At 42.1% G+C, this 25,992-nt stretch overlaps 2 protein-coding genes across 4 annotated transcripts; both read right to left on the bottom strand.

Annotated features, from left to right (window-relative positions):
- Positions 1-68: 68 nt before the first annotated feature.
- Positions 69-9,429, bottom strand: kif3a (kinesin family member 3A). 3 transcript variants are annotated; one of them, XM_031857803.1, is made up of 18 exons: positions 9,238-9,429; positions 8,439-8,712; positions 8,053-8,197; positions 7,368-7,452; positions 7,093-7,198; positions 6,508-6,647; positions 6,160-6,357; positions 5,882-6,056; positions 5,703-5,801; positions 3,367-3,375; positions 2,742-2,898; positions 2,439-2,619; positions 2,131-2,241; positions 1,776-1,901; positions 1,556-1,609; positions 1,350-1,418; positions 1,099-1,229; positions 69-843 (listed from the first exon to the last, which is right to left on the bottom strand). In XM_031857803.1, exons 1-18 carry the CDS (start codon positions 9,241-9,243, stop codon positions 795-797), a joined length of 2,115 nt encoding a protein of 704 aa, XP_031713663.1. In that variant the 5' UTR covers positions 9,244-9,429; the 3' UTR covers positions 69-794. The 3 variants fall into 3 exon arrangements, with proteins under 3 accessions (XP_031713663.1, XP_031713664.1, XP_031713665.1); XM_031857804.1 differs by having other exon boundaries at positions 3,367-3,372; XM_031857805.1 differs by lacking the exon at positions 3,367-3,375 and having other exon boundaries at positions 9,238-9,428.
- Positions 9,430-10,637: 1,208 nt separating this feature from the next.
- On the bottom strand, positions 10,638-25,093 carry sh3rf2 (SH3 domain containing ring finger 2). The gene is made up of 11 exons (XM_031857802.1): positions 24,815-25,093; positions 24,068-24,500; positions 21,457-21,741; positions 20,168-20,263; positions 18,659-19,057; positions 13,044-13,165; positions 12,704-12,874; positions 12,210-12,484; positions 11,826-12,112; positions 11,367-11,671; positions 10,638-11,225 (listed from the first exon to the last, which is right to left on the bottom strand). Exons 2-11 carry the CDS (start codon positions 24,497-24,499, stop codon positions 11,045-11,047), a joined length of 2,553 nt encoding a protein of 850 aa, XP_031713662.1. The 5' UTR covers position 24,500; positions 24,815-25,093; the 3' UTR covers positions 10,638-11,044.
- Positions 25,094-25,992: the final 899 nt, after the last annotated feature.

Raw genomic sequence — 25,992 nt, 5'->3', positions numbered from 1 at the left:
ACTAGTGCAATAAACTAAGGCAAACAGTATGTATGGTGTATATCAATATAACACAAAGTGGTCTGACCTTTGAAGAAATAAAGAGAGAGGACTCGCTTAGATTAGCAAATGGCACTAACACATGAGCTGGCTGGCATGCATGCCCCTATGCTTCTGACCTCAAGAAGAAATGGTATAATGCACTTTACAGTTACATACTTGATACTACACACCCTGTGCATGTGAATTAACACCCTTAATCAGAATTCAATTACAATGTATTCCCATCAGCATGGGCTGTTTAATATGAATCCGTTTCTTACATAGCAGGAAATCTGTAATAAAGACGTTACAACTCAGACGGTGCGGCATTCGTTGCAAAACGAATTTCAAAGGGGATGAATGCAGTTTATAGTTCATGTTTTAAACATCTTCTTTCAGAGTGTCAAAACCAAATGTGTTGCACGTGAAACATGTTTATTGTAAATTTCTCTGTGATTCTATAGAGATGCTTAGGTAAAAGAGCTATAATTGAACAGAAGCTGCTGCCAACAAAATGTGTTCCAAAGCTACATCACAAATGTTGGACATCCACAAAGAAGTCTTCCACTATAAGACAAATAACATGTCCTCTTGGCCAAGAGGTCTTACTCCCGTCATCCGTGCAACTCCGTCACATTCCAAACCATACCAGCTATACAGTGTATTCAGATAATCTTTTAAATAATGTTCAACAATTCATTCTTCAGACTCGACTTCTTTTCCTAAAGTAACACAAAAGACATGGTGAAACGAAGCTCTCCGCTGTGCCGTCTTCACTGCAGCAGGGATTCGATCACAGCTTCGGGCTTTGCGGATCGTTTCCTGTGTAAAGATAAATACACGATAAGTGTTATCAACAACCTCAGAGAGCTTTCAGCGTTCTTATTTCTCAGAATAACCGTGTTTCCCGTTATCATGATATATCACGCATATTATCTACATTCTGTAAATGAATCATTAAAGACAGTGGCGGGACAGCCATAACCGATAACTCTTCGGTTTACTCAGAGGAGTATTTGATGTTGTGGAACTCAAGTTCACTAAAATTTGACTATCTTCGTGTAGAAAGTGGATTACCTTCGGCCAGTCTTGGGTCGGCCGCTTTTGCCACTTTTGGAGGTTCTGGGTCTCTCTAGTTTCATCAGTGACTGCCGCATGCTCTCCTCTGTGTAGGCCAGATACACATGGGACAGATCCACCTCAAACGGCTGCGAGAGGCAGGGACAGAAGAAGACAGAGCTCAACAATACATCGTCAAGGTGGGACAAGAGAAAAATATCAGGAACATGTCATTACACAAACAACAATGTTGGGCAGGAAAAACTCACATCTTTTTCTTTTTTGTCTGGAGCAGGGGTCTGTTTTCTCATATTGTTGCCAGTGTATGCCACGCATTTCTGAAAGACACGAGGTACAGTTCAAAGACACACACTGCTGAGAAGTAGTCCTGAACTCACGAGTTTGCGCCTTTAGATTGAATGCCCGTCGAACTGCAAACCACAGTGTGTGCATGAGATATGCAAAGTGAGCTCACCAGCTGCCATTCTCCGATGTCTTCATTCCAGTGCACGTAATTTTCTATCATCTCCTGCACAGAAAAAACATGAGAAAATATTAAAAACTAGAAGCAAGGAAGGACATAGTCACTTTCATGCCTCTTCTTTGTGTGTACCGATGATCGAGGGAAAGCATACAAGTCGTGGGTATTTAGGTCAAAGAGTCGTAGAGCTACACATAGAAGTACACATTCACACCTGGTACTCCTGGGGAATAAAGTTGTCTATGATGAGCATTTGGAGTCGCAGCTCTCGACTGAGCTGGCGAATGTTCTCCAGGAGGCCCTCGATCTCTCTGTGATGCTCTTGCTGTAGATCTGCCATCTAACCGACAAAACACGACAACCACAGTGGATCAACTTCTTATGTTCTCCTGATCAATCAAGACCAAATTCAACCATAGGTTGAGTTTCATAACGTATCAATTTAAGCTCCGATTTAAAAAGTATTTCATAACATTTTCTGTAGAAATTAGGTGACTCATAGCAGTCTACACACTATACCGCCCTGCTGCCCTGACAGTGTTATGATTTCTCTTTTACGTTCTGCTTACTTCTGATTTGGCAGCCATCAGCATGGTCCATACTTTCTTCAGCTTCTTGGTCTTTCCTTGAGCCTCCTCCTGCAGACTGGTGTACTTCTCTTCTATGTCCAGACGTTCTTGCTGTTTGAAGAGGGAGAAGGATCACCGATTATGCACAAACAAGCAAGCTGTAGTCTGCGGTCCCCACTGTGAAAAACCTACATATATTAAGGACAGAAGTCAAGATAATGTCTTAAAGCTATTTTTACTACTAAATCAGCTGATCCCGCTATTGAAGTATTGGGTAGTGGGATTGGTTTTTGGACATTTATTCATACCTCTTTCTCCTCCAGCTCCCTCCGCAGCTGTTCCGCCCTCCTGCGACGTTCTTCCAGTTCACTGTTGGACTCCTGCAAAAGCTTCTCCTGCTCCTCGGCCTTGGCCAGGAGGTCCACCCCACCCACAATTACCTTCTTCTCCAAGGCCGACAATTTATCCAGCAGGAGGTGATGCTCCTGCCTAAGGGGTGAGAGGAGGATCAGGCATTGAATGAGTGGATACCATATTACCACAGCCAGTAACAATTAAAGAAGACGTTGTAGATCATTTGATTCGTAGCATCATGACTAACAAAGACTCACTGGGCTTTAAGAAGGTCCTTCTCCCTCTTCTCCAGCTCTGCTCTTGCCTTGTTCCTCTCCTCCTCCTCCATGTCCAGCTTGGCCTCCAAGGCCTTTCTTTCCTCGTCAATCTTTGCCTGCATCTCCACCATCTTGTCCGGGGAAACCTTCTTCCTCCCTTGAGAGACACACAGGGATCCACGGTGTCGTTAATCCACAGGTTGTTTTAGATCTTCTTATACTACGTTACTTGTCAGTGTATAGGTTACAACGATAGAAATGCAGATTAATTCAAATGAATGTCCTAAGAGTGGGTGCCAGTGAGAGCCAGCTGCTCAAAGTTCTGTCTTGCTAATGCACAGTGAGAAATTATTGTTAGTGCAAGAAAATAAGGGAGAGTATATAAAGCGCAAGATTCGTTTAACAACATGGCGGCTATGAAGATGGACAGCAAGAGACACATGGGTGGTAGTCATATATGGACAAAACAGAACAATGTTAACAGCGATTATATAAACCTGTTATCCAGTTAGTCACAGTTAGTCACAGTTAGTGAAATAGCCACTGAAACACACGGTGGCCATCTTGGTAATTTGTGCGAGTAGCGACACCTGTGCTACAGGACAATGTAGATTCTTCCACCAACCTCTTTCTTCTTGAATTAAGAGGTGTATAGCAAGCCAGACAGGCGGCATTTTGCACCAGGAGGAGGAGAGAGAGAAACAAAGAGCAACACATTACAGAGTGATCTTGAAAGTCTTGTCACGACAGAGTGGGACACCACATATGGGACACGGAGCGGGAGAAAGACGAGAAGTCTCAGCAACAATAACAACATGACATAGGAGTAGTGACAGCGGAGAGACACGAGGCAAAAATATATATACAAAACATTGCTTATGAAACATGATGTGGATGAAGTTACAGATTACACAATACAGCGTGGCGGAGGTGTAACCTGAAACTGGGGACATGACATCATCATGCAGAACTATAGAATGTTAAAACTGTGTTCATTTCGGTCATGCTTGGTAGAAAGTAGGAGAACATTAGATTGTGTCAATTCTTTGGAAGGATCCGTTCAACAGCCCCAGTAATATTCATGGATCTGTCACAAAACTTCGTTATCAAAACACCGGGAAGCTTTGCTGTCACTTTCAAAAATATTTGGGACAAGAGTGGGGATGTGGGCTGTGAGAACACAGGAGTGGCACAGACACGTTAAGCCCTTTTCACACACATACACTGTAATCCATGAACGCAACTCAGGACCTTTAACAGCTCGAGTGTTAATTAAATGGACAATATCAACATGAATATAAAGTTTATTTTCTTTGGTTCAATAAAAAACTCTTCTGAATGAATCATGATGCAAACTAGAAAGAGGTCACATAGCCGTGCTGCTTTTATCCAAGGACAAGAGGAGAGAGAGCGACTGAGACAAAGACACAATAATCAATATGGGCAGAGAACCGCATCCCAAGACCAACGGCCACAAACTTTGTATTTATTAATTTGTGAAAAAAGGCTCCGCCCCTCCACATTCACAACGGCAGGACACGCCGCTTAACTCCTTCCGCTTGTACCTCTCACAATGGAAAGCCTTTACATATACAGTGAACGCTGCAGCATATGGCACATGTCAAATGCTGGACAGCAATGACGTAATTGACGGCGCAGAGAAAGTGACCCGAGTAGTGTCCAAAAAGGTCTCTATATAGTCCTCTACATAGAGCTACCTAGTAGAATAGTGAATGAGTGAATGAACACAGACACAGTCTCAGTTTATGTTGTGCACCAACTACACCAAAGCACATGTGTTGTCTGTGAAACCTTCCTGGCTATAAGTCAGATTCTGATCCGAGTGTGCAGCAAAACACTAATAATGTCCAAAATAACTTTTTACCACTAGAATCTGTTTTGCTAGTTTTCGACATGTACTGAAATGAATAGCTAATCTCAACAAAAGGTAAATGATGATGTTAAATTCAATCAAATTTTCATGCATGCCTGTTGTATTATGAATCAAGCGCACCCATCTTCAGACAGTTGTGCATTTTTTCACGACCAGTTTAAAGAGGAAATACTATTAATTACGGAACAGGAAGGAGAACCTACTCAGAAAACCACATCCATACATACGCAGCACAAACACTCAAACACATCAATCAAGCTGCTCTCCATTTTCAGCTTTCATTCACAAACAGAAAACCTGTCCAAGCTACAAACACCATGCAAGCAAATCAGGAATGGTTTTGCAGTAAAGCAGTCTGGTCATATTTCATTTATGATGAAATTGATAAGGAACAGGAAGCTACAGGGTGTTTTGACAACTATTAGGGATACTTAAGCACTGCCTGGGGTCAGCAATCAAACAAGGCAGCTGCAGGTGCTGACATGCAAATTGCAGATACAGCACCGTACTCACAGAAGCTGAATGCCAGGGTTATTATTAATTAAATATCTGATACCGCAGTATTGGAAAGAATAATGACAGCTGGGAAAATCTATAGATATCAATATAAAACATAGTGGAACACGGCCTCACCGCCGGAACATTAGTGTCAGTATTGCAACATAATATATTGACCTAATCGTGCTCATTTATCTTTTAACTTTCTAGTTTCCACTTAAAAACAGACAAAGGGGTAGAAGGTGAGAATACGAGGGAAACTCCTGAATGAGGACGGTGTTATGTTTATGGAAGCCTAACTGGTGACCTAAAAGCAACTTCAGCTTCACGATCACCTGATGAACTGAATGCTGACTCATATCACAATTAACATCCTTAATCTCCAAGAGACTAAATAAGAGATGTTGAAATGTTACAGATGTATATCCAACCATTTACCAAAAACACAAACCACTGAAGGAAATAAACTCTGCCCACAAGGCTTATGAAGATTGCATCATAAAATGTTCAGTCATTTGCTCTGATGCGCAACTTGCATCTGCATGTGTACATAAATGACAAATTCTCACCTCTTTTTCTCCTGCGGCCTTCTCCCGCCACCCCTCCTTCATCGTCACCTTCATCCATCTCCTCTGATCCACTGCCCTCTGAGCCAGAGATCTCTTCACCTAGAACAGCACAAAAACATTTAAGAAGACAGTCTTGGGGGGTAAAAAAACCTTCCAAAATGCATGATTATTTTTTTTACCTTCCACCAGTTTCTTCTTCAGCTCCTCAATCTCCTTCTGAAACTGGCGCAATAGTGCATCCTTAGGGTCCTCGTTGATCCTGGCTTTGTTCTTGATGTTTTTAGCCCTGTTAGCATAGCGCAGGCTACTGATGGTTTCATCATAGTTATAGTCTGCAGGACCTATATTTGCACACTGGTGGAGAGAAGTATGCAATTTAAAAGTCGAGTATGGTAAATTACGTATGTCTTGCTTACAACACATCGCTTCTAGAGCAGTTTTCAAGCTTTCACTCTACCATCATGGTCTTGGAGTTTCCTCCTAATGAATCCTGCAGCAGACGGGTTAGCTTAGAGTTCCTGTAGGGCACGTGGGTGCTCTTGCCGTCCACCAGGGCAGAGATGACGTTGCCCAGTGTGGAGAGAGACAGATTGATCTTCGTCGCTTCCTTTAAACGCTGACCCGTGGCTCCAGTCTTGCCCTGTCTCTCCGAGCCCTGTAAGGGGGTTAGGGTGGAAGGTGAATTGGTGATAGTCAGATGGATTGTGGACGATAAGGCATACAGCATGGTTGCATCTTTGTGTCATCTCATTTCCGAGGAAGTAGTTTAGTTTTACTCAGAAATCGTCTGGCCACAGATACATACGGCAAGATCAACCAGATGAAGCTTTCCCATGCGGACATGCTGGTTTCCATCCACACCCTTCTCACTGCACTCGATGGTGATGGTGAAGATAGCGTGAGACCGGGAGCTGTGTTCATTCATGTTCGTTGCGCCGACAGACCCTTCACACCGGGAAATAGAATTTAATCAAACAACAATACTCATACAAGTATGTGTGATAACTTACTTATGAACTATAAAATCTCATCTGAAATTCTATTTTTTTTTGGTCGACAGTTATCTTTGCACATTGTATGAGCATTTTCTGACAACTGACAGCACAAGTATGCACAGGTAGTCTTTGCACATTGCTTAACAGTTTGCACGCATTGCATTTTAAATTAAGAAAAATGTAAACGCATATCGAGTGTATATAATGCAAGAAAATTGCTTCCAGAAGCCTCTTTAATGTTTGCCTATGTTTCCATTTTTTGCAAGGAAGGTACTTCTCACGGTCTGACATGTGTGGTTTTACTACACATCGCACAGATAAATATCTTGTACAATGTTAGATTTCGTGAGTATCTACAGTATTTGTGTCTTCATAATGTCAGTTATTCCGCTTACGGTTTTTGTTGCCCAGCGTCATAATCCTGTCCATGTCGTCGGCATTGTTCACGACGTAACCAGAGAGGTCTTTGATATAAACGCCAACATCCGGTCTTTCTTTCACCTGTGATGAAAAATGTAACAGTTAATACAAGCAAATCTATTCAGCCGTCTTCTGCAAGCTTCCTGTTTGGAAATATGACGTAGTGCCCTTTATGACAGATCCTCCAAGACCTTTTTGATATGAATCACTGAACTCTATGTTTGAGTGTTGGTTTGAGGTATGACTTTACCTCTAGCCTCTGCAGTTGGTCCTTGCCCAACAAGTCTCGCACTTCCTCATTGTAAATCTCCAGGTACGAAACACGAACCAAAAATCTGTGGAAGTTAAATGTGTATTTATGGTCAGATAAATGCTGAAATGTAAAGCTGCAAATGGCAAAACAGGCTTTGTAAATAGATCAATCATGACACGTGTGCCTCTTAACAGGAACTCGGTGAACATGAAGCCCTTTATTCTGCTAATCAAAATATCAAAATCAAAATAAAAAAGCCTCCCATAAGCAGTCTAATCAGAACAAATATCTGAAAGAAATTAAATGAATTTTGAAAAAGGGTGGGCTGAACTTTCATAATCCCTTTAACAGATGAAAATGTGTTCTTAAAACACTTCGTCCAAATACTTTGTACTTTATTAATATGCATGAGCTCCCTCACTTGTTATTAAGAACTTAGCCTTTCTCAAAACCAAAGCAGTTTACCAATAATAGTATCAAGCTCTGTCCAAAGATTACTTTATGTCAAAAGATTGCTTGCTAGTGGAGTGTGCATATTGGAAAACTAAACAAGACACCAAATATTTCACTTAAATTAACACTGATTTACACATTGGGAATCGTCAGCTAGACTAATTATGTGCGTAGACAAAATATGTGTTGCTGATTTTACTGAATGTTGGCCGACTGATTGCTTTCTTACCTTGTGTCACCCTCTGCCTTGGCAATGTGACCAAACACATGAGCAAAGGAGTTTGGGATTATCCCTCTGAGCTCTGGCACCGCTCTCACACCCTCCATGGTGAATGTTTTTCCTGTGCCAGTTTGCCCGTATGCAAAAATGGTGCCTGAAATGGACAACAGAGCATAAAATCCCAGTTCTATTTCCAGTATAGACTATGAAGATTTAAGATCAACTTATTATCAGTATTTATTATATTGGTTAATAATGAATGAGGATTTGATTTAATAGAGGTAATAGTGTATGTTTGAGTGTCTGTGTTGAAATGCCTCCAACAGTTGATTTAGTCATTAGACTGAGCAATGGTGTATTAATAAAAATAATAATGTATGTTACATTAAATGTACCATTGTATCCCTCTAATACGGAGTCAATGATGGGGCGGGCGGTGAGGTTGTAGACGTCCAGCTGTTTGCTGTCTGGTCCAAACACGGTGTCAAACGTGAAGGACTTGGGGGGCTCATGGGGAGTCTCCAGCTTGTTCACTGTTATGGTCCCACGGATCTCGTCCACAGTCACGGCCTGTTTGTGACTCATCATCTTCTCTTTCTGGTTGAAGGGACGACATCTTACCACCACCTTGACGTTATCGTTGACCTCCTGCTTCTCAAGCTTATTGCTCTGAAAAACAACGGGCCATAATAAGAGACAGTAAATCGTGCCATGGGGGTGTAACATGAAGCTAAACTATGCAGTGACAATTCACCTCACAATTCTAGTGAACCAACATGGCAGCTGTCAGTTTGCAGCTAGCTTAAATGGCTCAGTCAAAACAAAGCTAACTAGCTAACGTTAGTAGCTTCACCGTTATCCGCCGTGTGCTGGGTTGCTAGGCAGGCACACGCTAACGTTACTAACGTTGAAGATAACGTGAGCTAACTGACGTCAGCTGACTAGCACAAAAAAAATGGACAATAGCAAATTCTGAAAATATAGTGTTTTTGATCAAACCACCACGCTGTTGACATTTGTGCTAATTGATTTGTGGTAACTGGGAAAAACTAACGAAGTGTACAATGTCCTTGTTGGAAAGTGGTAGCTAAGCTAACGATGCTAACCGGTTAGCATCACATCAGTGCGGTCGGAGGAAGGGAGGAACCCCTTTGCAAACAAAACAAAAAAATGCAAACAGGAACGTCGACTTACCGGCATAGTGATAAGGTAGAAGGGCAATTATGATGTATGTATAATGACAATTAAATGTGTGTAAGTCTTTCTTCATTTGTTATTCGTCATCCGAATAATTTCCAGCGCAGTGCCCATATCAAAGGTTCAACATCCGATAGCTTGTTGTCAGGTCTGTGTCAGAATGCGCATGCGTCCGAGGGTATGGTGGAAGGAGGGAGCAGGTCTTCGGCTGGTTGGTTACAGATACTGCTGCAGTATAAGCTACTAAATGGCCTCGTTGTGTTCAGATATTTAATATATCGGGGACATATATAGACAAAGGTGGGACGTTTCAACATACATTTACCGTCGCACTTCGGCCTACGGTAGGTGATTCAATTCAGTGCAATGAAATAGAAGTACAAAAATCCAAAAATTAGTTGCTGGGTGGGCCACATTGACCCCCACTACTTCCACTCTCTGTGCATTGTGTGACATTCCTATGCAAGAATTCTGCATGGCCCCACGTTTAGAATGTGTTAATTTGTTTGTACACACATTCAGTGTGCACAACACTGAAATGAAGGTCTTGATACTAGATTTTGTCTAGTGTTAGGCTGATAAATAATAAAATGAGTCAGGCTGATATCAGCTTATTGCAGCTATATCAGTATTTTGTACTGTATGTCAGCAGATCAACAAATTGCGGTAAAGCTGTCTCAAAGAAATGCTGCCGTTTATTTAGGAACAGTGTCTTCCTGACATAAAAGAAGACATCAAATAATAAGTTATTTTTTTCAACTGCAATATGTCCCTCTCAGTTCAATTCTTAACCAACAAAATATCAGGGATCCTCATCAAAAAATGTTTCATATGTGTTTCTGTAAAGAATTTAACAGATACGACGAAAAGAAAAACAAATCATAATCACTCACGTTAATATTGATATTTAGCCTTGAAAATCCAATATCAGTCTGGCTCTAATTTTGACAAAGGGACCCTCTTCAAGACAAAATCAGGTAGGACCCAACTTAAGCCCTTTATTATCTGAAGTAATGTTGTGCTTTAGACGCACATATTCCCAATCACTTTTTTAGGTCTTTACATTACCGCGAACCAGTTGACACACGGTGAACTATGGGGTCAGATCAGTCTCAATAATTGCACTAGCGTGGCCGAACATGTAGAACACATATCACTCCCAAAACGTAATATAAAGTGGTTAACTCGTCTGCAATACTAAAATGGTTCTTGCATGAGCATTTAAACATGCTGCAAGAACAGGTAGGCCTACTTTTGCTTTATTTATATATCTTATTTTGCAGTTGAGGTAAAGAATGCAGGACTTTTACATCGAGGCAATGGTTTCGCCGTTATGTTATTGTTGTTCGTTAAAGGATTATAGTTTACATCTGAAGTGAGACACCAAACTACAAAAGTTCTGGACGTATAGTTTATTACCACATGAGCAGTACATATATTTTACCTCATAATTTCTCTAAATATAGTTTGTTTCTTTGTGAGTTTTGACAAAGGCACTCACCAATGTGTGTAACATGGGTATTGAACAAGGAACAGTCATTAGATGGGATTTTGTGCAAAATCTTATAATAGTACATGTGTAACAAACATGCACATACGTTTAAGAACACACAATATATCTCTGGAGAATTTCACCACACTCTCATATGCACGCAGGACAAAAATAAACACCTCCTTTAAAGGATTATCAATGGCAGTATTAACCCTTGGACCTTAACCCGCATCTTGTTGTTCAGGTCAGTTAAGTCATTTGGCAGTTAAACGAATGATATATAGACATATACATAACTACAGTACCACACAGTCAGCTGAGCCTCTCGAGGACTTGAAAAACAATGCTGTGGAATAAGCCTGTCTGCCCACTGCTCTCCTGAGTAACCAGAACTCGTCCATCAGGTCGAGGTCTGTGGACGAGGACGAGGTCTCCTTGAAGCAGACTGAGCTCGGAGTCTGCCTGGGCTAAATGCGTTGTGGTCACTCTGTGTCTGGGGAAAAAAAAAAAAAGCAAAAGTTGCAAGATGTTTTTGTCCAGTACATCAAATCGATGAAAAACTTTCAAGTCTACATTGTCTGCCTGTTAATCAATATGCATTTTATTCTGAAGGACAAAGACAGATTCAACGTACCTGCTGGGGCTGAACTGAGCGGGCACGGCTGAGAGCAACGGCTGTGACAATATTGTTTTTTGCGGATTAGAATTTAGATCAGAGATGGCACTTTCTAGGCCTTTCCTGAGAATAGGAGCTTTTCCTTCTTTGAGAATGATCCCCGGTCCGTCTCTTCCCAGCGTGAGCGATGGGGCCCATACTTCTAATGGAGGGGGGCCAGGGCCGCAGTTGGAGGGATGGTGATTTCCTGGCGACCAGGAGGAGGTCCGACGTCTTGGAGGAGGGGAGTCTTCATCTGTGTAGAACCGCACTGACTTTGCCGGCTAGGGGAGTAAAATATTTACTGTAAGGCACATGCAGAACAGTGATCCTACATTTCAAAAGGATCAATAGTATAAAAGCAATGCACACCGAGTACTTATCTTTCGACAAATGCATGCTCATGCCTCTCGCAAGAAATCATCAGGATGACATTACCTTGTCTGCATTATTCTTGAGTGAATTGGGTCTGACTAGAATTGAGTGAGGCCCATGGGTAGGCTGTCTGTCATGCTGATGTGAAGCAGTGAAGTCCTTAAAGACTGCAGCAGCAGAGGGCGCTGCCGACTCCGTCATCCAGCCCCGAGGTCTGACAGAGTTAGAAAAGAAGGTGCTGTTTTTCTTCCTCTGCAGGGCAGGTGAGTAGCCGGACACCTGAACTTGTGAAAAGTGCTGTGACTTGGATGGGACGTTCAGATTGGACGTATGGGAGAAATAGTTTGACCCTGAAAAAATATTGAATAGGCTGTCATTGACAATCTGGCTAAATCTCTTTAATTTAATCAAGCAATTAGAAGGTGGATGTGGTTGTTTATCACTCACCTCTGTGAGGGTTAAAGATGCGCCTCACAGTGTCCCAACCTTGTGAACCCTCAAAGAGAGACGGTTTTCCAGCGCCAGTGGATGACGTTGCATGCTGCGCTCCATTTGGCACAGATGGGACATGTCCTGTTGAGTATATCGCTCCATCAGAGTTTGCCCTATCAAGAGCGAGGACCACAGCAGGATTCTTGGCAGCAGTGGGTTTCTTTCCGGCTACTGTGTTGTACTGTGAGGACGCATTAGCTGCTTTGGTCTCCAGGAGTCTGGCCGAGGTTCTGCAGTGAGGCAATGAGACGCTTAGTACATACTGAAGCACCCACAGAACATCACTTGTACTGTAGTTAAAAGTTTATTTGCATCAAGCTCAGTGTTTTATTTTTGTTTCATGATTCATTAAAATGTGTGCATGATGACACGTCGTCCCGCCCACACTGAATCACTGTCTCAATCCATTCAGCTCCCACTTCCAGCAGTCAAGGATCACAGCCTCTCACCTGAGCACAGGCGTGATGTAGTTGCCGGGCAGAATGCCCACTTTTCCCGTTTTGAGCGATAGCCCACGCAGCCAGCCTTCATTGAACTTTCCGTAAACTCCCACCATCTCTCCTTTCCTCAGCTCCAGCTCCTCAGGCCGTCGTGGTTTGTAGGAGTACAGGACGGCACACCTGAGTGGTCACACAGGGGGTTTGTCTATGTGACGATTCTACAACTTGTATATATTATGACACCTTTTTAAGGGTATTTGAGTGTTTCTTGTCTCTGTTTCTAGTCATATCTTGCACCTGCGATCTTACATTATCATGTCATAATATAATGTTGAAAACAGTGACTCACACGCTGATGGAGAGCTGCTGTGTGGAGGAGTTTTTGCTGTCTGCAGAGGTTGAGGACATTTGGGGGTTCACCAGAGCCATAGAGATGGCGGGTGGAGCGTCACTGGTCATCTTCTTCTCACTCTGTTAAGGGATGGATACAGATTTATTATCAAATGGATTTCAAGTGGTTTTGCATGGCACATCATTCAAGAGTGTCTTTTATTTCTGTTTGCAAACGCGATTGCCCCAAATTGCCCCTTAAGGGACGAATAAAGTATTTTGAATTAATTTTAATAATTTGGCACAGCTGTGCTTTTGAATGCCAACATCAGCATGCTGATAACATGTTGATGTTGAACAGGTATAATCTTTACCATGATTACGTATATCAATGTGTAATATATTTAGTTGTCAAGATGTTTCACTAAAAAAAAACGAATTATCAAACTGCTGGGGGTGCTAGAGGGAAAGTCAGGGAATCAGCAGAGCCACAAGCATTCAACATTTCATATTGAGATATTTCAGTGTGGAACAAAGTGGTGGACTGACCAGAGAAGTCTGTGCTACAAAGACAGTAACTATCCACTTGATTTATCTAACTTAGTCTGCTGCCTCATACCAACATCAGACAAACTTTGGGATTTATTTTAGCACGGAACAAGTTTGTGGATTTCGTCCCCCATCACTTCCATCGGAGGAATGTTAGGAAAGGATCTCTTAATGGCAGGAGGAATGATCACGCAAGCAACATATTGGTGTTTTAATGATGGCAGTGGAGAAACTGTCTAACTCCCATAGGTGTTCAATTGAGATATGGTGACAGTCAAGGACATAACATATGATTTACGTAATTTTCTTGCTCATCAACTATTTAGTGACCCCTTGTGTTCTCAGGTCTGTATATCATTTATGATTTGTTGGATCTTCTTTCTAAATGCTTAGTTTAAGCTCCAACTTCATTAATACAGAAAATATGGTGTATACATGTTAATTAAAATACAGTACAGAAAACAAATATATTTTATGGCCTGGAAGACATCTTTTGCATTTTATTGTCATAGATCTGAGCTGCTTTTTTTAAAGCAGAGAAAGGCTTAAAGTCAGCAGGCTGTGAGTCAGACCTGACACAGTCAGCAGGGAGGGACACTGAGGTGTGTCTCACAATCATTAACACAGTATGAAACCTAATCCCTAATTATTTAATTGCTATACTAACGTAATTCTTATTATTACCATTACAAAAAGCCATAAATAACTTCCCCACTGCTATTATCTACACAGTGACGTCTACAGAGGGTTGGACTATTTACAGCACTACCACTCAACTAAAGCATGAATGCTGGGGTTCCCTCTTAACAGCATGCGCCTGGATCCTGCAGCTCTGCCAGCTGTGAGGCAGAAGTAAAGCGAGATAAACTTATGATATACTGTCCTGAAGACATGCTGGCCTTCCATCATATACAAAGCCAGGAAAATTGCTCCCGTAGCTGTGCCTACGGTGTAGAAATGTGATAGACTCTGAATTGTAAGTCGCTTTGGATAAAAGCGTCTGCTAAATGACTGTAATGTATGGACGAGCATTACTGTCATCTAAAGTTGTTTCGTCAATGAGTCTTTTGTGACACTCGCATGACGTTTACACTAAAAGCAACTTCCTGAAGAAAAGATAACTTCCTGTCTTTGCTGAAGCAGCATGAAGGACAGAAAGTAGAAGACATCCTTATGTGCAATTGTTCACTATGTTTTAACAGCAAAGCACTGACATAGTCTTAAAAGAAAAAAGCCCAACAACTAGTTTCTTCATGCATTAAATCATTTACTTTGTGTCTTTTCTTGTTTTGATTTTTTTTAGATACTGCTTCAGTTATGCTGCACTCACGCAATGGCCAGGTGCAGTGACTGAGCAGTCGCACTAACTATATTTACGTGGAGAGAATAATTCTGCTATTAGTCATGCAGGTAATAAAGTCTTATTTGGTGTAAATGGTTGACATTTACCTGCAGCCAGTATCCTTGCTGCCATGAATAATTCAATTAACAGAATAATAATGTCTACCTTTTGGTGTCCTTGTGCCAGCCACAACCGCATTTTTAACACTTTGAGTATCCGTAGATTTGGTCATGCCAGCTGAATGACGTTTTGCATCAGTTCATCAGAAGATGATGATGTACCTTACTAGTAATCATTTTCAGACCATGATGCCCCCTGCATGTAGGTAAAACAAATGTCCAAACTGTATACAGAACTCACAGAGGCCTGATTTTTAAAGTTGCCCCTTTCAGCAAAAAACTAAAACATGCTCTAGTATCAGAAATCTATAGCCACTTTTACATATCTGTAACTCGTCTTATCACAAAGAAACAGACAGCAATATTTCCTGTTGAAAACAGTGACAAAATAATCCCCAAATCCCACCCAAACAACATGTGCTATAAAGATTTGTAAAGCTCAAAAGTAAATAAAATGTGGTTTTGGACACACAGACTGGACAATACTGTTTCTTTGCGACAAATTCAAATGCAAAATGTGCAAGAATGAATTACTGCACAATCTCACGTGTTTTAATGGTGAATTACGGGATGTCACCAAACTCTAGTAACCTTAGGCTTGTTCGAGATGAACCAGGCCACCAGCGATCACCACACAATGTATGATCCCAGGGCATTATGGGAAACGCCTGGTTGTTCCCTTCCAAGATCTCACTGGATCAGGTGACTGACTAGCGACATCATGTTGTGTAAAAAGTTTAAATTTTTGGGTTAGGGTTATATTCACATTCTAGTCATATGTTGCACTATAAAAGAAGCAGAAGCTGGGTGGAAGGAGTCGATGCATGCATATTTTATGCAGGCCTAAAATAGGTTATTAAAGATTGAGGTTTTCATGTCAGTATCACAGATGTACTGAATTTTTAATAAAATAATATTGTTGAATAAAAGCTTTCTATTTGGGATCAGGATCTATTCATTTTAAAGTATACAGTACTCTAGAATATATTCTGGGCAGACTAATGGCAACTGACTGAGCTTTTTTGCACTATGGTCGGGTTTGCAACTAAGGATTATTTTCAATTATTGACTCATTTGGCAAATATTTTCTTGATCAACCAATTAATCTCTTGGTCTGTCAGTGAGATAGTGACAAATGCCAGACAATCCTGAAGCCCAAGGCCACATCTTCAAGCTGCATGTTTTGTCTTTCGACTCAAAGATATTCAACTTTACATTATGAGAAAAAGAAAAGCTGCAAATCCTCAAATTGGAGAAGCTGGAACAAGAGAATGTTTGCTTGAAAAAACACACAAATGAAACATTAATTCATGCTTTTATTTCATTCCATCTTAAATAATATAACTCGCTCTTCACCTGCCTTCACAAAGTGGTGAAACATGCTGCTGCTGAGCTTTTGACCTTGATTCTCTAAAATGTCACATGTGACACCAATCTCTATTTCTCTGCACTGGCTCCTAATCAAATTCAGAATTAAATTCAGTGTCAGATCAGTATTGTGATCTTTGTGATTATTAGAGCTCTGCATGGCCAGGCACCTAACTATATTAGCCAGTAGGTCTTCTAGGTCCTCTGCTCAGGGTTTGTTGGTTGCTCCTCGCTCCAGGCTGATAACTAACTCTCTCCCTTTGGACTTAATAGCTAACAGGCTTCAAGGGGGAACTAATTACAAATAAGCTTTAGCAACAAAAATATCAGGTGTTTGGGTGCACCAGTGAAGTATGATGATTGATAATTAAACTTCTCTATGTCGCATTTGAAGATGTTTTTGCTTTTGCCTCCTTTCCATCCTAAAATTCGCTCTTACATAACCGTGCCAATATTCACACTAATACGCATCTTTTGCATCCACAGTCTGTGGGAAGAAACATCCCCCTGTGAAACAGTGGAGCCAGAGGTGAGAGCTGATGGGCTGCAGCTCTAAGAATAGCACACGCGCTGGCTTGGTCAGCGGGGAGCTCAGCTTAGGCTTGAGGGACAGAGCCCTCGGCTCCTTTTAAAAAGGGTGCGTGGCTTGTCTGCCATCACTGGCCCACTGATGTGAGAGTGAGTGTTACCTGCTTAGTGAAGAGGAAGGAGTTTGACGGCAGGGGAGAAAGAGGAGTCTGTTACGTAACCCAACTTCACCAGTGACTCATCAACATCAGCATGAGAGATAAGCAGACATACTGAGGGACTCTCCAAGCCTCCCACTCCCTCCATCTATCTCTCATTTCCCCCTCCCCCCTCCCCCTTCTCCTTACTTCTAGCCTTTTTTTTTGCAGCACACACATTTGGTTTTCTGTTTCTCTTCCCAGCTCTATGGCATCTTAAGTTCAGTATTTCCTCTCAACTTTTCCTCTGTCTTATCTCTCCTATTTCCTACTTTTTTTATTATCTTGTTCTCCAGGCTCCTTCACCTCTCTTCCTCTCCTGTTTTTTTCTCCAACCTGCATGAGCATTTTTGTGCTCCGACATGTATAATTGCAGGGTAGAGCTGAAACTTGAATTGAATCAAAGGAAATCCTTATCTCGGGGGGCAGGGCAATTGGCAGCAGGTTACATTAAGCCTGGCACTGTACTCAGACACTAGCTGGCTGTGACTTAATGCAGTATTCACAGTATCTTATGACATAAAGGAATGCCAATGTGTCCGGCTGCACACACAGAATGGTTGATATGAAATATATCCTTCAAAACTTTCAAGCTAAGGTGATCAGAACTAATATTCTTCATCGTCCATCCAACATCCTGCCATGCGATACAGGCTGTATAAAATATGCAGCAGGTATCATGTTGGTCACATGAAGAGTGGCTAAGCAATTCATCATGACAGCTTGAGATTAAAATGTTTCTAAATTTATAATCGAGAGGTTTCATTGATACCAAAGGTGGCCCCGAAAGAGCCTCAAGAAACTAGAAAAACTCTACGAATAGTCGGTTTCAAGAGCAATAGAGAGTCTCACACACTCTTCTTGTGAGTAGTTTAGATGACATGATAGCAGTCAAGGCAAGCTCAGCTGTTCAGTATTGTTGTGCTTCTTTAAAGTTATTAGAAGTACTTTTATGAGGCCTGTGTGTGTTTTACACTTAAACCCTCATCATTCTATCAAACGGTAAAGTCAAAGGAGCTTTCAGACATAATAAGATAACTGCACAACATCCCTCAAGAACTATATATCCCTGAGCTGAAGAAACACACCCTGTTAGACCGCTACTCATCTATGAGGGGAAACCCTGGCTTCTGTCCCAGAACTCTTGATTAAAGACCTTTTCAGAGTTTCGGTCCACTCACCTCCAGTCCTCACTCCTTTCATATCTAGCCCTTTTCCACATCTGTGTTGTCTTAATCATGCAGCAGACAAAATAAGGGCGATGCCTCTCTCTCTCATTCATTCCTGAAGCTTAGTGTCATGGCTCTCTCTTTGCATCCCTGAGAACAACTTGATCCCTCAGTGACTCAAACAAAAACATTGATTTCGTCATGCCTTTTGCCAGCCACATGTTTTCTGTTAAAACCAATCACAGCAAACAAAACAAAGCCAAACACAGTTGAGCTCAAAGAGGAATCTGATAAACCTGGGAAAAGTTATCACATCATCACTATAGTTTGCATAAAGGCAGATACGTTGGCACACGACTCACCTGTAGATATCTGTGTGTGGAGTCAGAGTGGCGTCTAATTCGCTGAGAGTTCACTCTGGAGGGATGAGAGTGGCCCCGGGCGGCAAGAGTCGCAGAGAGTTGGTGTGGCTGACCCCGGTGTCTGAAGTTGTTGAAGGTGCTGATGTTGGTCGTCTCTCCTTTGGTAGCCGGGTAAAATCGGATAGTGCTGGCTGCGGGCTGTTTCCGCTGGTTGGAGAGGGGCAAAGCATTGATGATGGGTGTCTTCGCTGGGAATTGAGGGACTCCGTAATGGGTGGTCCTATTGGATACGTCAGTGGCCTTGTCTTTGCCCCCACTCCCAGTCCGATGGTGAAAGTCTGCTGAGTCACTCCCCCTCCGATGCTTTCCCTCCAGCAGTTTGGCAGCCACTGAAATTGGCTGAGAGGGATGAACACAGAAAGAGAAACCACAGTGTAAAATCAGGATCAATCCTAACACAGAGAATAGTCAATCCTCAGTCAAGGAAATTCTCTCCAACCTGCGACTGGCGCCTATCAACCTCTGGTCCTGCTGATCAGCGAAACGGCTGTCTAAATACACCCACTTATCTCTACTTCACTCACCCCTACAACTTGTTGGACAGGCGGGCAAGCAGGCAGGAGCATAAGTACCAGCCAATAAGCCAGGGAGGGTTGACTGGTGCTGAGAGAGAAGCTGCACAGATAGGCAGGCAGGCAGACAGGGTTAATGCTTTCACTCCCCACAGTGATGTGCCGTTATGCCACCCAAGCAAAGAAAGCTTTACTGTGTCTTCACGCCTGGCTGCACGACAGGAGGAGAGGCTCAGAAAGGAGATGGGAGAGGAGAGGAGAGGAGGACGGAAGAATAGAGTACAGAGGTAGAAGAAGACGAAGAGCACCACTGAGGCGGGGCTTTAGCAGAAGACACGGGTGGACAAGAGACGGAGAAGGCGTATGAGGAGGACAAGACTCATGAGAGGAGGGGAAGAGAAACAAAATATCAGGTAAACCTCTTGCAAAAAAAAAACAGATGATAAGTGAGGGAAGTAAACAAGAAGTGATTAAAGGCACCACATCAACCCCACTGAAGCACAAATTACAATTTCCCCCGGGCACGGATGAAGTTAATTCCTGGAGGCAGAAAGTACAGAGGAAAACAAATGACAGTCAGCTAGCTAAGCAAGCGCTGCCAACCTGAGTAAGCCACATAGTCACAGACTAATGAGCAGCTGCAGACACAGCACGGCTTCACAGATTATCTCTCTGCCTCAGCACTTTGCAGAGCAGGAGTGACATTTATGGATGAATCAAAGATTTGAATGAAAATCAAGGTAGCGCCCCGCCAGTGACCTGGAATTAATGACATCCAGCAACGACATCTATTCATTACAGGAGCTACACCATCAGACCAAGGTGCCAAACGGCAGGTGTCAACCTTGATCCCGGAGGAAAAGGCCACGATCCACATTCAAACAATGAAGGAAGGGATAAAGAAAGAGAGAGAGAGAGAGAGCTCAGACAAACTCACTTCTATATACTGCAGAGGGCAAATTCCAACTTTCTCCCCTCGCTTGGCTTCAATCCAGTGTTCATCCACCCGTCTGATGACTGTAAGGATGTCTCCCTGCAAAACCAGAAGTAAGAGACACACAACTGGACTTAGAGGAAGTAGTGAAAAGGTGAGAGGCAGAGAAACCGCTAGAACAAAAAACAACAACAACCGAAAAAACCAACAGGATGCCAGTTGCTTATAACAGAGTGTGCTCTCCCTGGAGACCGGGCACTCTCCGATGCACTACATTTCTCCTGCAGCATGTGACATCAACTGCCTTTTGTGTGTGCCGGTCCAGTCCTTTCTGTGGACAGCCTCGCTCTAAAAACCATTTGACCATCTGCATTAAAGCTGGAAAAAAAAAAACAGAGTGCAAGTGTGCTTTAATGGAGCACACACATACTGAGGCCCTTATATAACTGCCTCAGAAGTCCTTCAGGGTTAGTAACAACCACAAGAGGTCTGAGCCTCCAGCTCCACATGTCTCTTAAAGCAGCGTAAATAATAAAAAGTAATGATATTAACCCCCCCCCCCCCCAAAAAAAGAAATCAAGCTAATTTTAGAATTCATGAAACTATAACAAGTAAATATTTTGAGAACTGCAACGATTAGTCGAGGAAAGGAAAAAAAATCTGCCACAATTTTGATTAACAAATAATCGTAGAAGTCTTTTTTTAAGCTAAGACGGTAAAACTTCACAAGTTCCAGTCTCCACACACGTGACTACTTTCTGATTCTCTTACTCTTCCATGACAGAAAATTGAATATCTTTGGGTTTTGGACTGTTCGTCAGACCAAACGTCTTTAAAGACATCACCTTTGCTCACTTATAATCCCAACAATTGCTTATTGACCAAACAATTAATCAATAAAATCAGTAGGTCATAAAATATTTTGGTATTTTTTCCTCAATACATGAATGAAATGATCCATCAATTGACACCTTAGCACTAAGGTTTCCCCAGGTTAAGCAGAGGTGGTTAGCTACCCACATCCTGATGCATCTCGTCTTACGATCATTCACACTGGTGAACACTCATACAGGAAAATTAAGGTGAAATAGCACCTTTGATCTTTTCCCCACAAGGTTAACACTTCATTATTCTCTGAAGGATAAAGTCAAGTGTAATCATTTTGCTTGTGCATTCATTAAAAAGAAGGAAACCCTGTGAGTGTTCTAAAAGATCAGGTCATACAAGACTGAACCCCCTTGACATTAAGTAAGCTTTCACGCTGTGTTAAGTCAGCAGTTTGAGAGTCAGACCTTGAGGAAGCTGAGACCATATTTACTGTCTTCCAGATTGCTCTCTTCGGGGTTAAAGTCGTGCAGCGCCCTGCAGAGAGCCTGAGGTTGGGACTGCAGCTGAGGCGTCGGGCTGACGGCCTGCAGCGCGCTGGCAGTGACAGACGCGCCGCCGCTGTCGCCGCCGTTTCCGTGGTGCCAGCTCTCATCCACTTTGTGTTTCTGTGCGATACTGTTTCCAGGCGCGAGGACCAGCTCTCCCGAAGAATCACCACGTTGGTTAAGCACCAAAGCTCTGAGAGCAAGCTGGAGGACAGACGAGAAAAGTCACACATCAGCTACTGTATGTTCGAATGAAGTGGTGAATTTATCAAACATGATGATATACGTTTCTGAATATGTTGAAATCAATCAGTTTAAAGATGGTCTAGGCCGTGCTCTCTTTCAAAGATAAAAAAAATTGTGTCTTTCCAGTGCAACTGCATTTTCAGGAGGTGAAATAATGCGATTTATTTTGTCCTTTACTTTGACTGTGACAAACAGCGACCGGGGATTTTGCTGAGATCGTTATTTTAGCAACAGGCTAAAATATCTGAAAAATGCTGCGGTCCAGAGTGAAATTCAGTCAGGTTTCAGTTTTATTAACAAGAGTGCCGGGTGACAAACCTCTGCATGTTAACAGATTCTGTGCTGAGCAGACATAGATGTGTGATGTCTTTTAGATATCATAAGCAGATGTGTTTACTATGACACATCCTTTTTCCCTTTAAAGCCAAGTATTGACTCAAGCTTTACTGATAACATCTTCACACTTGTTCAGTGATGTTGAGAGAAAACAGCACAGGAACGCCCCACAGATATTTTCTGCAACTATTATATTTCAAAACTTGTACGACTTTTCACAAAATGAATAAAAATTTCTCTCCACATTTTCATGTTTTGCAGGAAACATCCCTGGCTTTTTCAAATAATTATGCATATTAGGTCATTAGAATAATGGCTTTCAGGAATTTAAGTGTTGCAAATAATAAGACAGGTTCTAATAAACCACCTACATCCATCTACTTTTCCTTCTTGGTGTCAGGCTGAGCTTGCTTTTCATCAGGCTCATCCCCATAAATGTATCTACAGACCACATATTGTTGTTTCTTTTGAGGGAAGCACACTGATGAAATGATCCTGTGTGATACCTGGCCTTAGTGAAAGAATGATGGTGGAGGAAATTACAGTATATCGTTTTGCACTGGAGGTTTCTGAAGCACGCATTCAAACAGCAGAATGATCACAAACTCACCCTCGTGAACTTGGCTGCACTTTTTGAACTCTGGCTGAACTCAAGCTAGGGATCACAAGTAAACTCTTAAACGCTCGGAGCAGTTTATGCACAGGACTATGGAGAAGGCAGGTTTCTGTGCTTCTCATCACCTCAGAGAATAAAATGTTGGCATCAAATAAAAACTGCGAAATGATTTACTGACTGTGAAGTACCTTTATGATCCTTAGATCTCTGTTGGGTTTGAATTAGGTGACTGTGCAAAATAAGTTGCACAGATCTGCTTTATACAGATAAATAATGTTAAACCTGCACCAAAAAAGTGTTATTTTATTATTATCCATGCAGATTTTAATTCCTAATGTATGGTATACGCCTACCGCCATGTATAGGTGTTAAAAGTTATGACAGAGCTCTCCTCAGTCGTGTCTGAGGAAGGAAACCATCAGGGGTTTTGTGGTTTCTTATGTTTCTTTATGATGCGAGAAGGAAATCTTCCTCCTTCATACAGGTTTGAGGAGCTCTCATCACTTCAGGCCCCAAAGGAACACCGACTCAACCTTGGTCAGATGAAAACATTTAGGACGTGGTAAGTCAGATCACACTCCAGCTCCTATTAGCCACAGAATCCCATTCAAGTTTGGTGAGTAAGTTAGTAATTCAATAGGTCAGAGATGAGACACAAGGTCCTATTCAAAACATTCCAAGGAATGAATGAACGAGCCATTATAGGGATGGGAGAGAAGACAATAATGAGGAAATATACATTTCTCAAGAGTCAGAGATTTCACCGCAATGTCTACACGGAGCTAGCTGTGTCTTTAACATGTGTGGGCGTATTACGACATTGTGGGCAATGTTGCGAATCAATGAGAAGGATCGCTCGATTGCAATATTGATTTTTCTTTTGCATCAATATGATGAAATTCTTTCTTTCTTTCTGGTATCTAATTTACTGGATTAGCAAAAACATTCATGTCTGGTGATTTTCTCCATTAAAAGGTTTCCAGAAAACTTACCAACACAGTATATTGTGTTAAAAAAATGACTGTAAACATGTATACCGTGGGACGCCCTCGGAGGTCATGTTTGAAATCCAAAGTAAAGAGGATTAAATGCATTAAAAATCTAAAAATGTTGGGCTGTGGAAAATGGGTAGCATTCAATGTTTAAATAAAAAATGTTCAACACTGTACTTTCTTACAGTAGAGAAATAGGACAATTACAGTGGGTCATGGCCATTGAAAGATTATGTAATTTACTGCAACAGAAACAAAAACCTCATATCATTTGTCAGATAAAGTTATCACCCAAAGTTGTTCTGATATGCAGAGGATTAGGCCGGGGTCGTTCACTGACCTCATTGTGCCCTTGCTTGTCTCTGTGTTGACTCTCAAGCTGCTGCTGACCCTCCCTGACTGTCGAGCCACCCCTGACCGAGGGCACTGCGTAGCGGGCTGTATGTCTGTCCCTGCCGGGCCCCTGCGAGCCCTGGAGCCCCTCCAGGATCCGCACTAGCAGGACGTTCGCAGGAAGCTCCTCCACAGTCCTGGCTGGGACAGGAGCACCACACTCGGGGCAGAGCAGCTGGGAGTGGGCTGTCTCCTGCCTCTGCAGGCAGGACACACAGAACGTGTGTTGGCAGGGCAGGACCTTGGCTGACACGTCCAGTGGCTCATAACAAAGAGGGCATTCCAGCAAGGCACTTAGAGCCAGCTCCTCCATTTTAAAGGGGCCACCTCTCTTTGGGAGTAGGGCTCCTGCTGCCTCTGAAACACTGTAATCCACCATGCTGGGAGAGAGAATAATAACGAATGACGTCACAAGTTAATGTCAGACATTCTACAATGAATGAATTTCAACATAAATGACCAAAGTCCTTCTTTACTGTATAAAAGGCAATAACACTAGAAGACGGTAACAACTTCAAACGTTAGATAAAGTGGAATTACTACAATAAGGCGCTTTGTAGTAAACACTGCTTGCTTACAGGTGTTAGCTCACCTGGCCGCACAGGTAAGCCAGTAACAGGAAATACCCGCACGGGATGAAATATCCACCACATTCGTCTCGTTAACACCGATTATAGAAACATGAGGTACTTACACATGTGTCTGCGGACCGCCACGGCAATATTTCGCACACTCCGGTTAGGAAATGCGTAACTTTTCCGCCGCTGTCGCCATGACGCACTTGGGCTGTGGACGGGACACTAGCGCTCAGACGCAGGACCGCGCGTGAGCTTTACATTCACCGACCAACTCGTCCCAAAATGTATGACGACACGAAAACCCCCTGTGAAATGTAGGAATTTAGATTAAAACAAGCTACTAACAAGGTCTCAACCACAGCTAGGCTCATTCATCTGGCTGAATCCGACTTCAGTGTAATGTCCGACTCAGTTAACCCTTAACAGCTGATCTGCTCTTAAATTTACAACATCTTTAATTTTAATAAACACCGTTTGAAAAAAATGTATAATAATGATAAGTAAAATAATTGTAAAAATCGTATATATGTCAAGACAATAGTTTAGGAATTGCTAAACACGATTTTAAATAATGATAAATATAAAAAGTTGTGAAGGGCTGTTTTACATTAAGTAGGTCCAAATACCTACGTTATTCTGTTTTATAGCCTAATAGTTTAGGTGCATTCATACATCCCACTATAATTGTTTTGTGAGTACCATTTTTGTTATTTCAAATGTGCAGAAAATGGGAAATACAAGCAGAGCAGTGTTTACATCTCTGTCATGTGACATGGTCTCCCTCTGCTGGTGCATTCACTGACCAGCTCTGCAACTTTACCTGCAATTGTCAGCACAGTCCACATCAAGCCTACTGGGAACTACTGAGCAAAGGAAAAGAAAATTTACCTGAAATTTACATCGTATTATTCTTTGCTGGAGATGCAAAGCAGTTACTGATTGTTTTAATCACTGCGTTTATCTATTTGCTTTATTGTTGTGTGGATTGCATTTGTAAGGTCCAAACCCCACATTCCCTTTCTGGCATCCCAAGACTAAATAATGTATCCATATTGGCTATGTACCGAAAGTTCAGGACATCTGTTTGAATTTTTTAAACAAGCATGAATCTTTCATCTCTTTCTTCACCGTCAGCAGAACTCGGGGAATTCTAAAAATGTGCATACGGCTTTTACAGAGAGAGTGAGAGCAGAGAAAGAGAGAGAGATTGGCCATGACTTATTTACATGTTCATATCAATGTTGATACAGGCCCTTCCTCTCAAGCCTCTCACAGTTGAATGGCTTTGGCAGAG

Source organism: Anarrhichthys ocellatus, unplaced genomic scaffold, assembly GCF_004355925.1.
Source record: "Anarrhichthys ocellatus isolate YVR2014 unplaced genomic scaffold, GSC_Weel_1.0 scaffold19, whole genome shotgun sequence".
Lineage (NCBI taxonomy): Eukaryota > Metazoa > Chordata > Actinopteri > Perciformes > Anarhichadidae > Anarrhichthys > Anarrhichthys ocellatus.
This window is presented reverse-complemented; position numbering and strand designations above follow the sequence as displayed.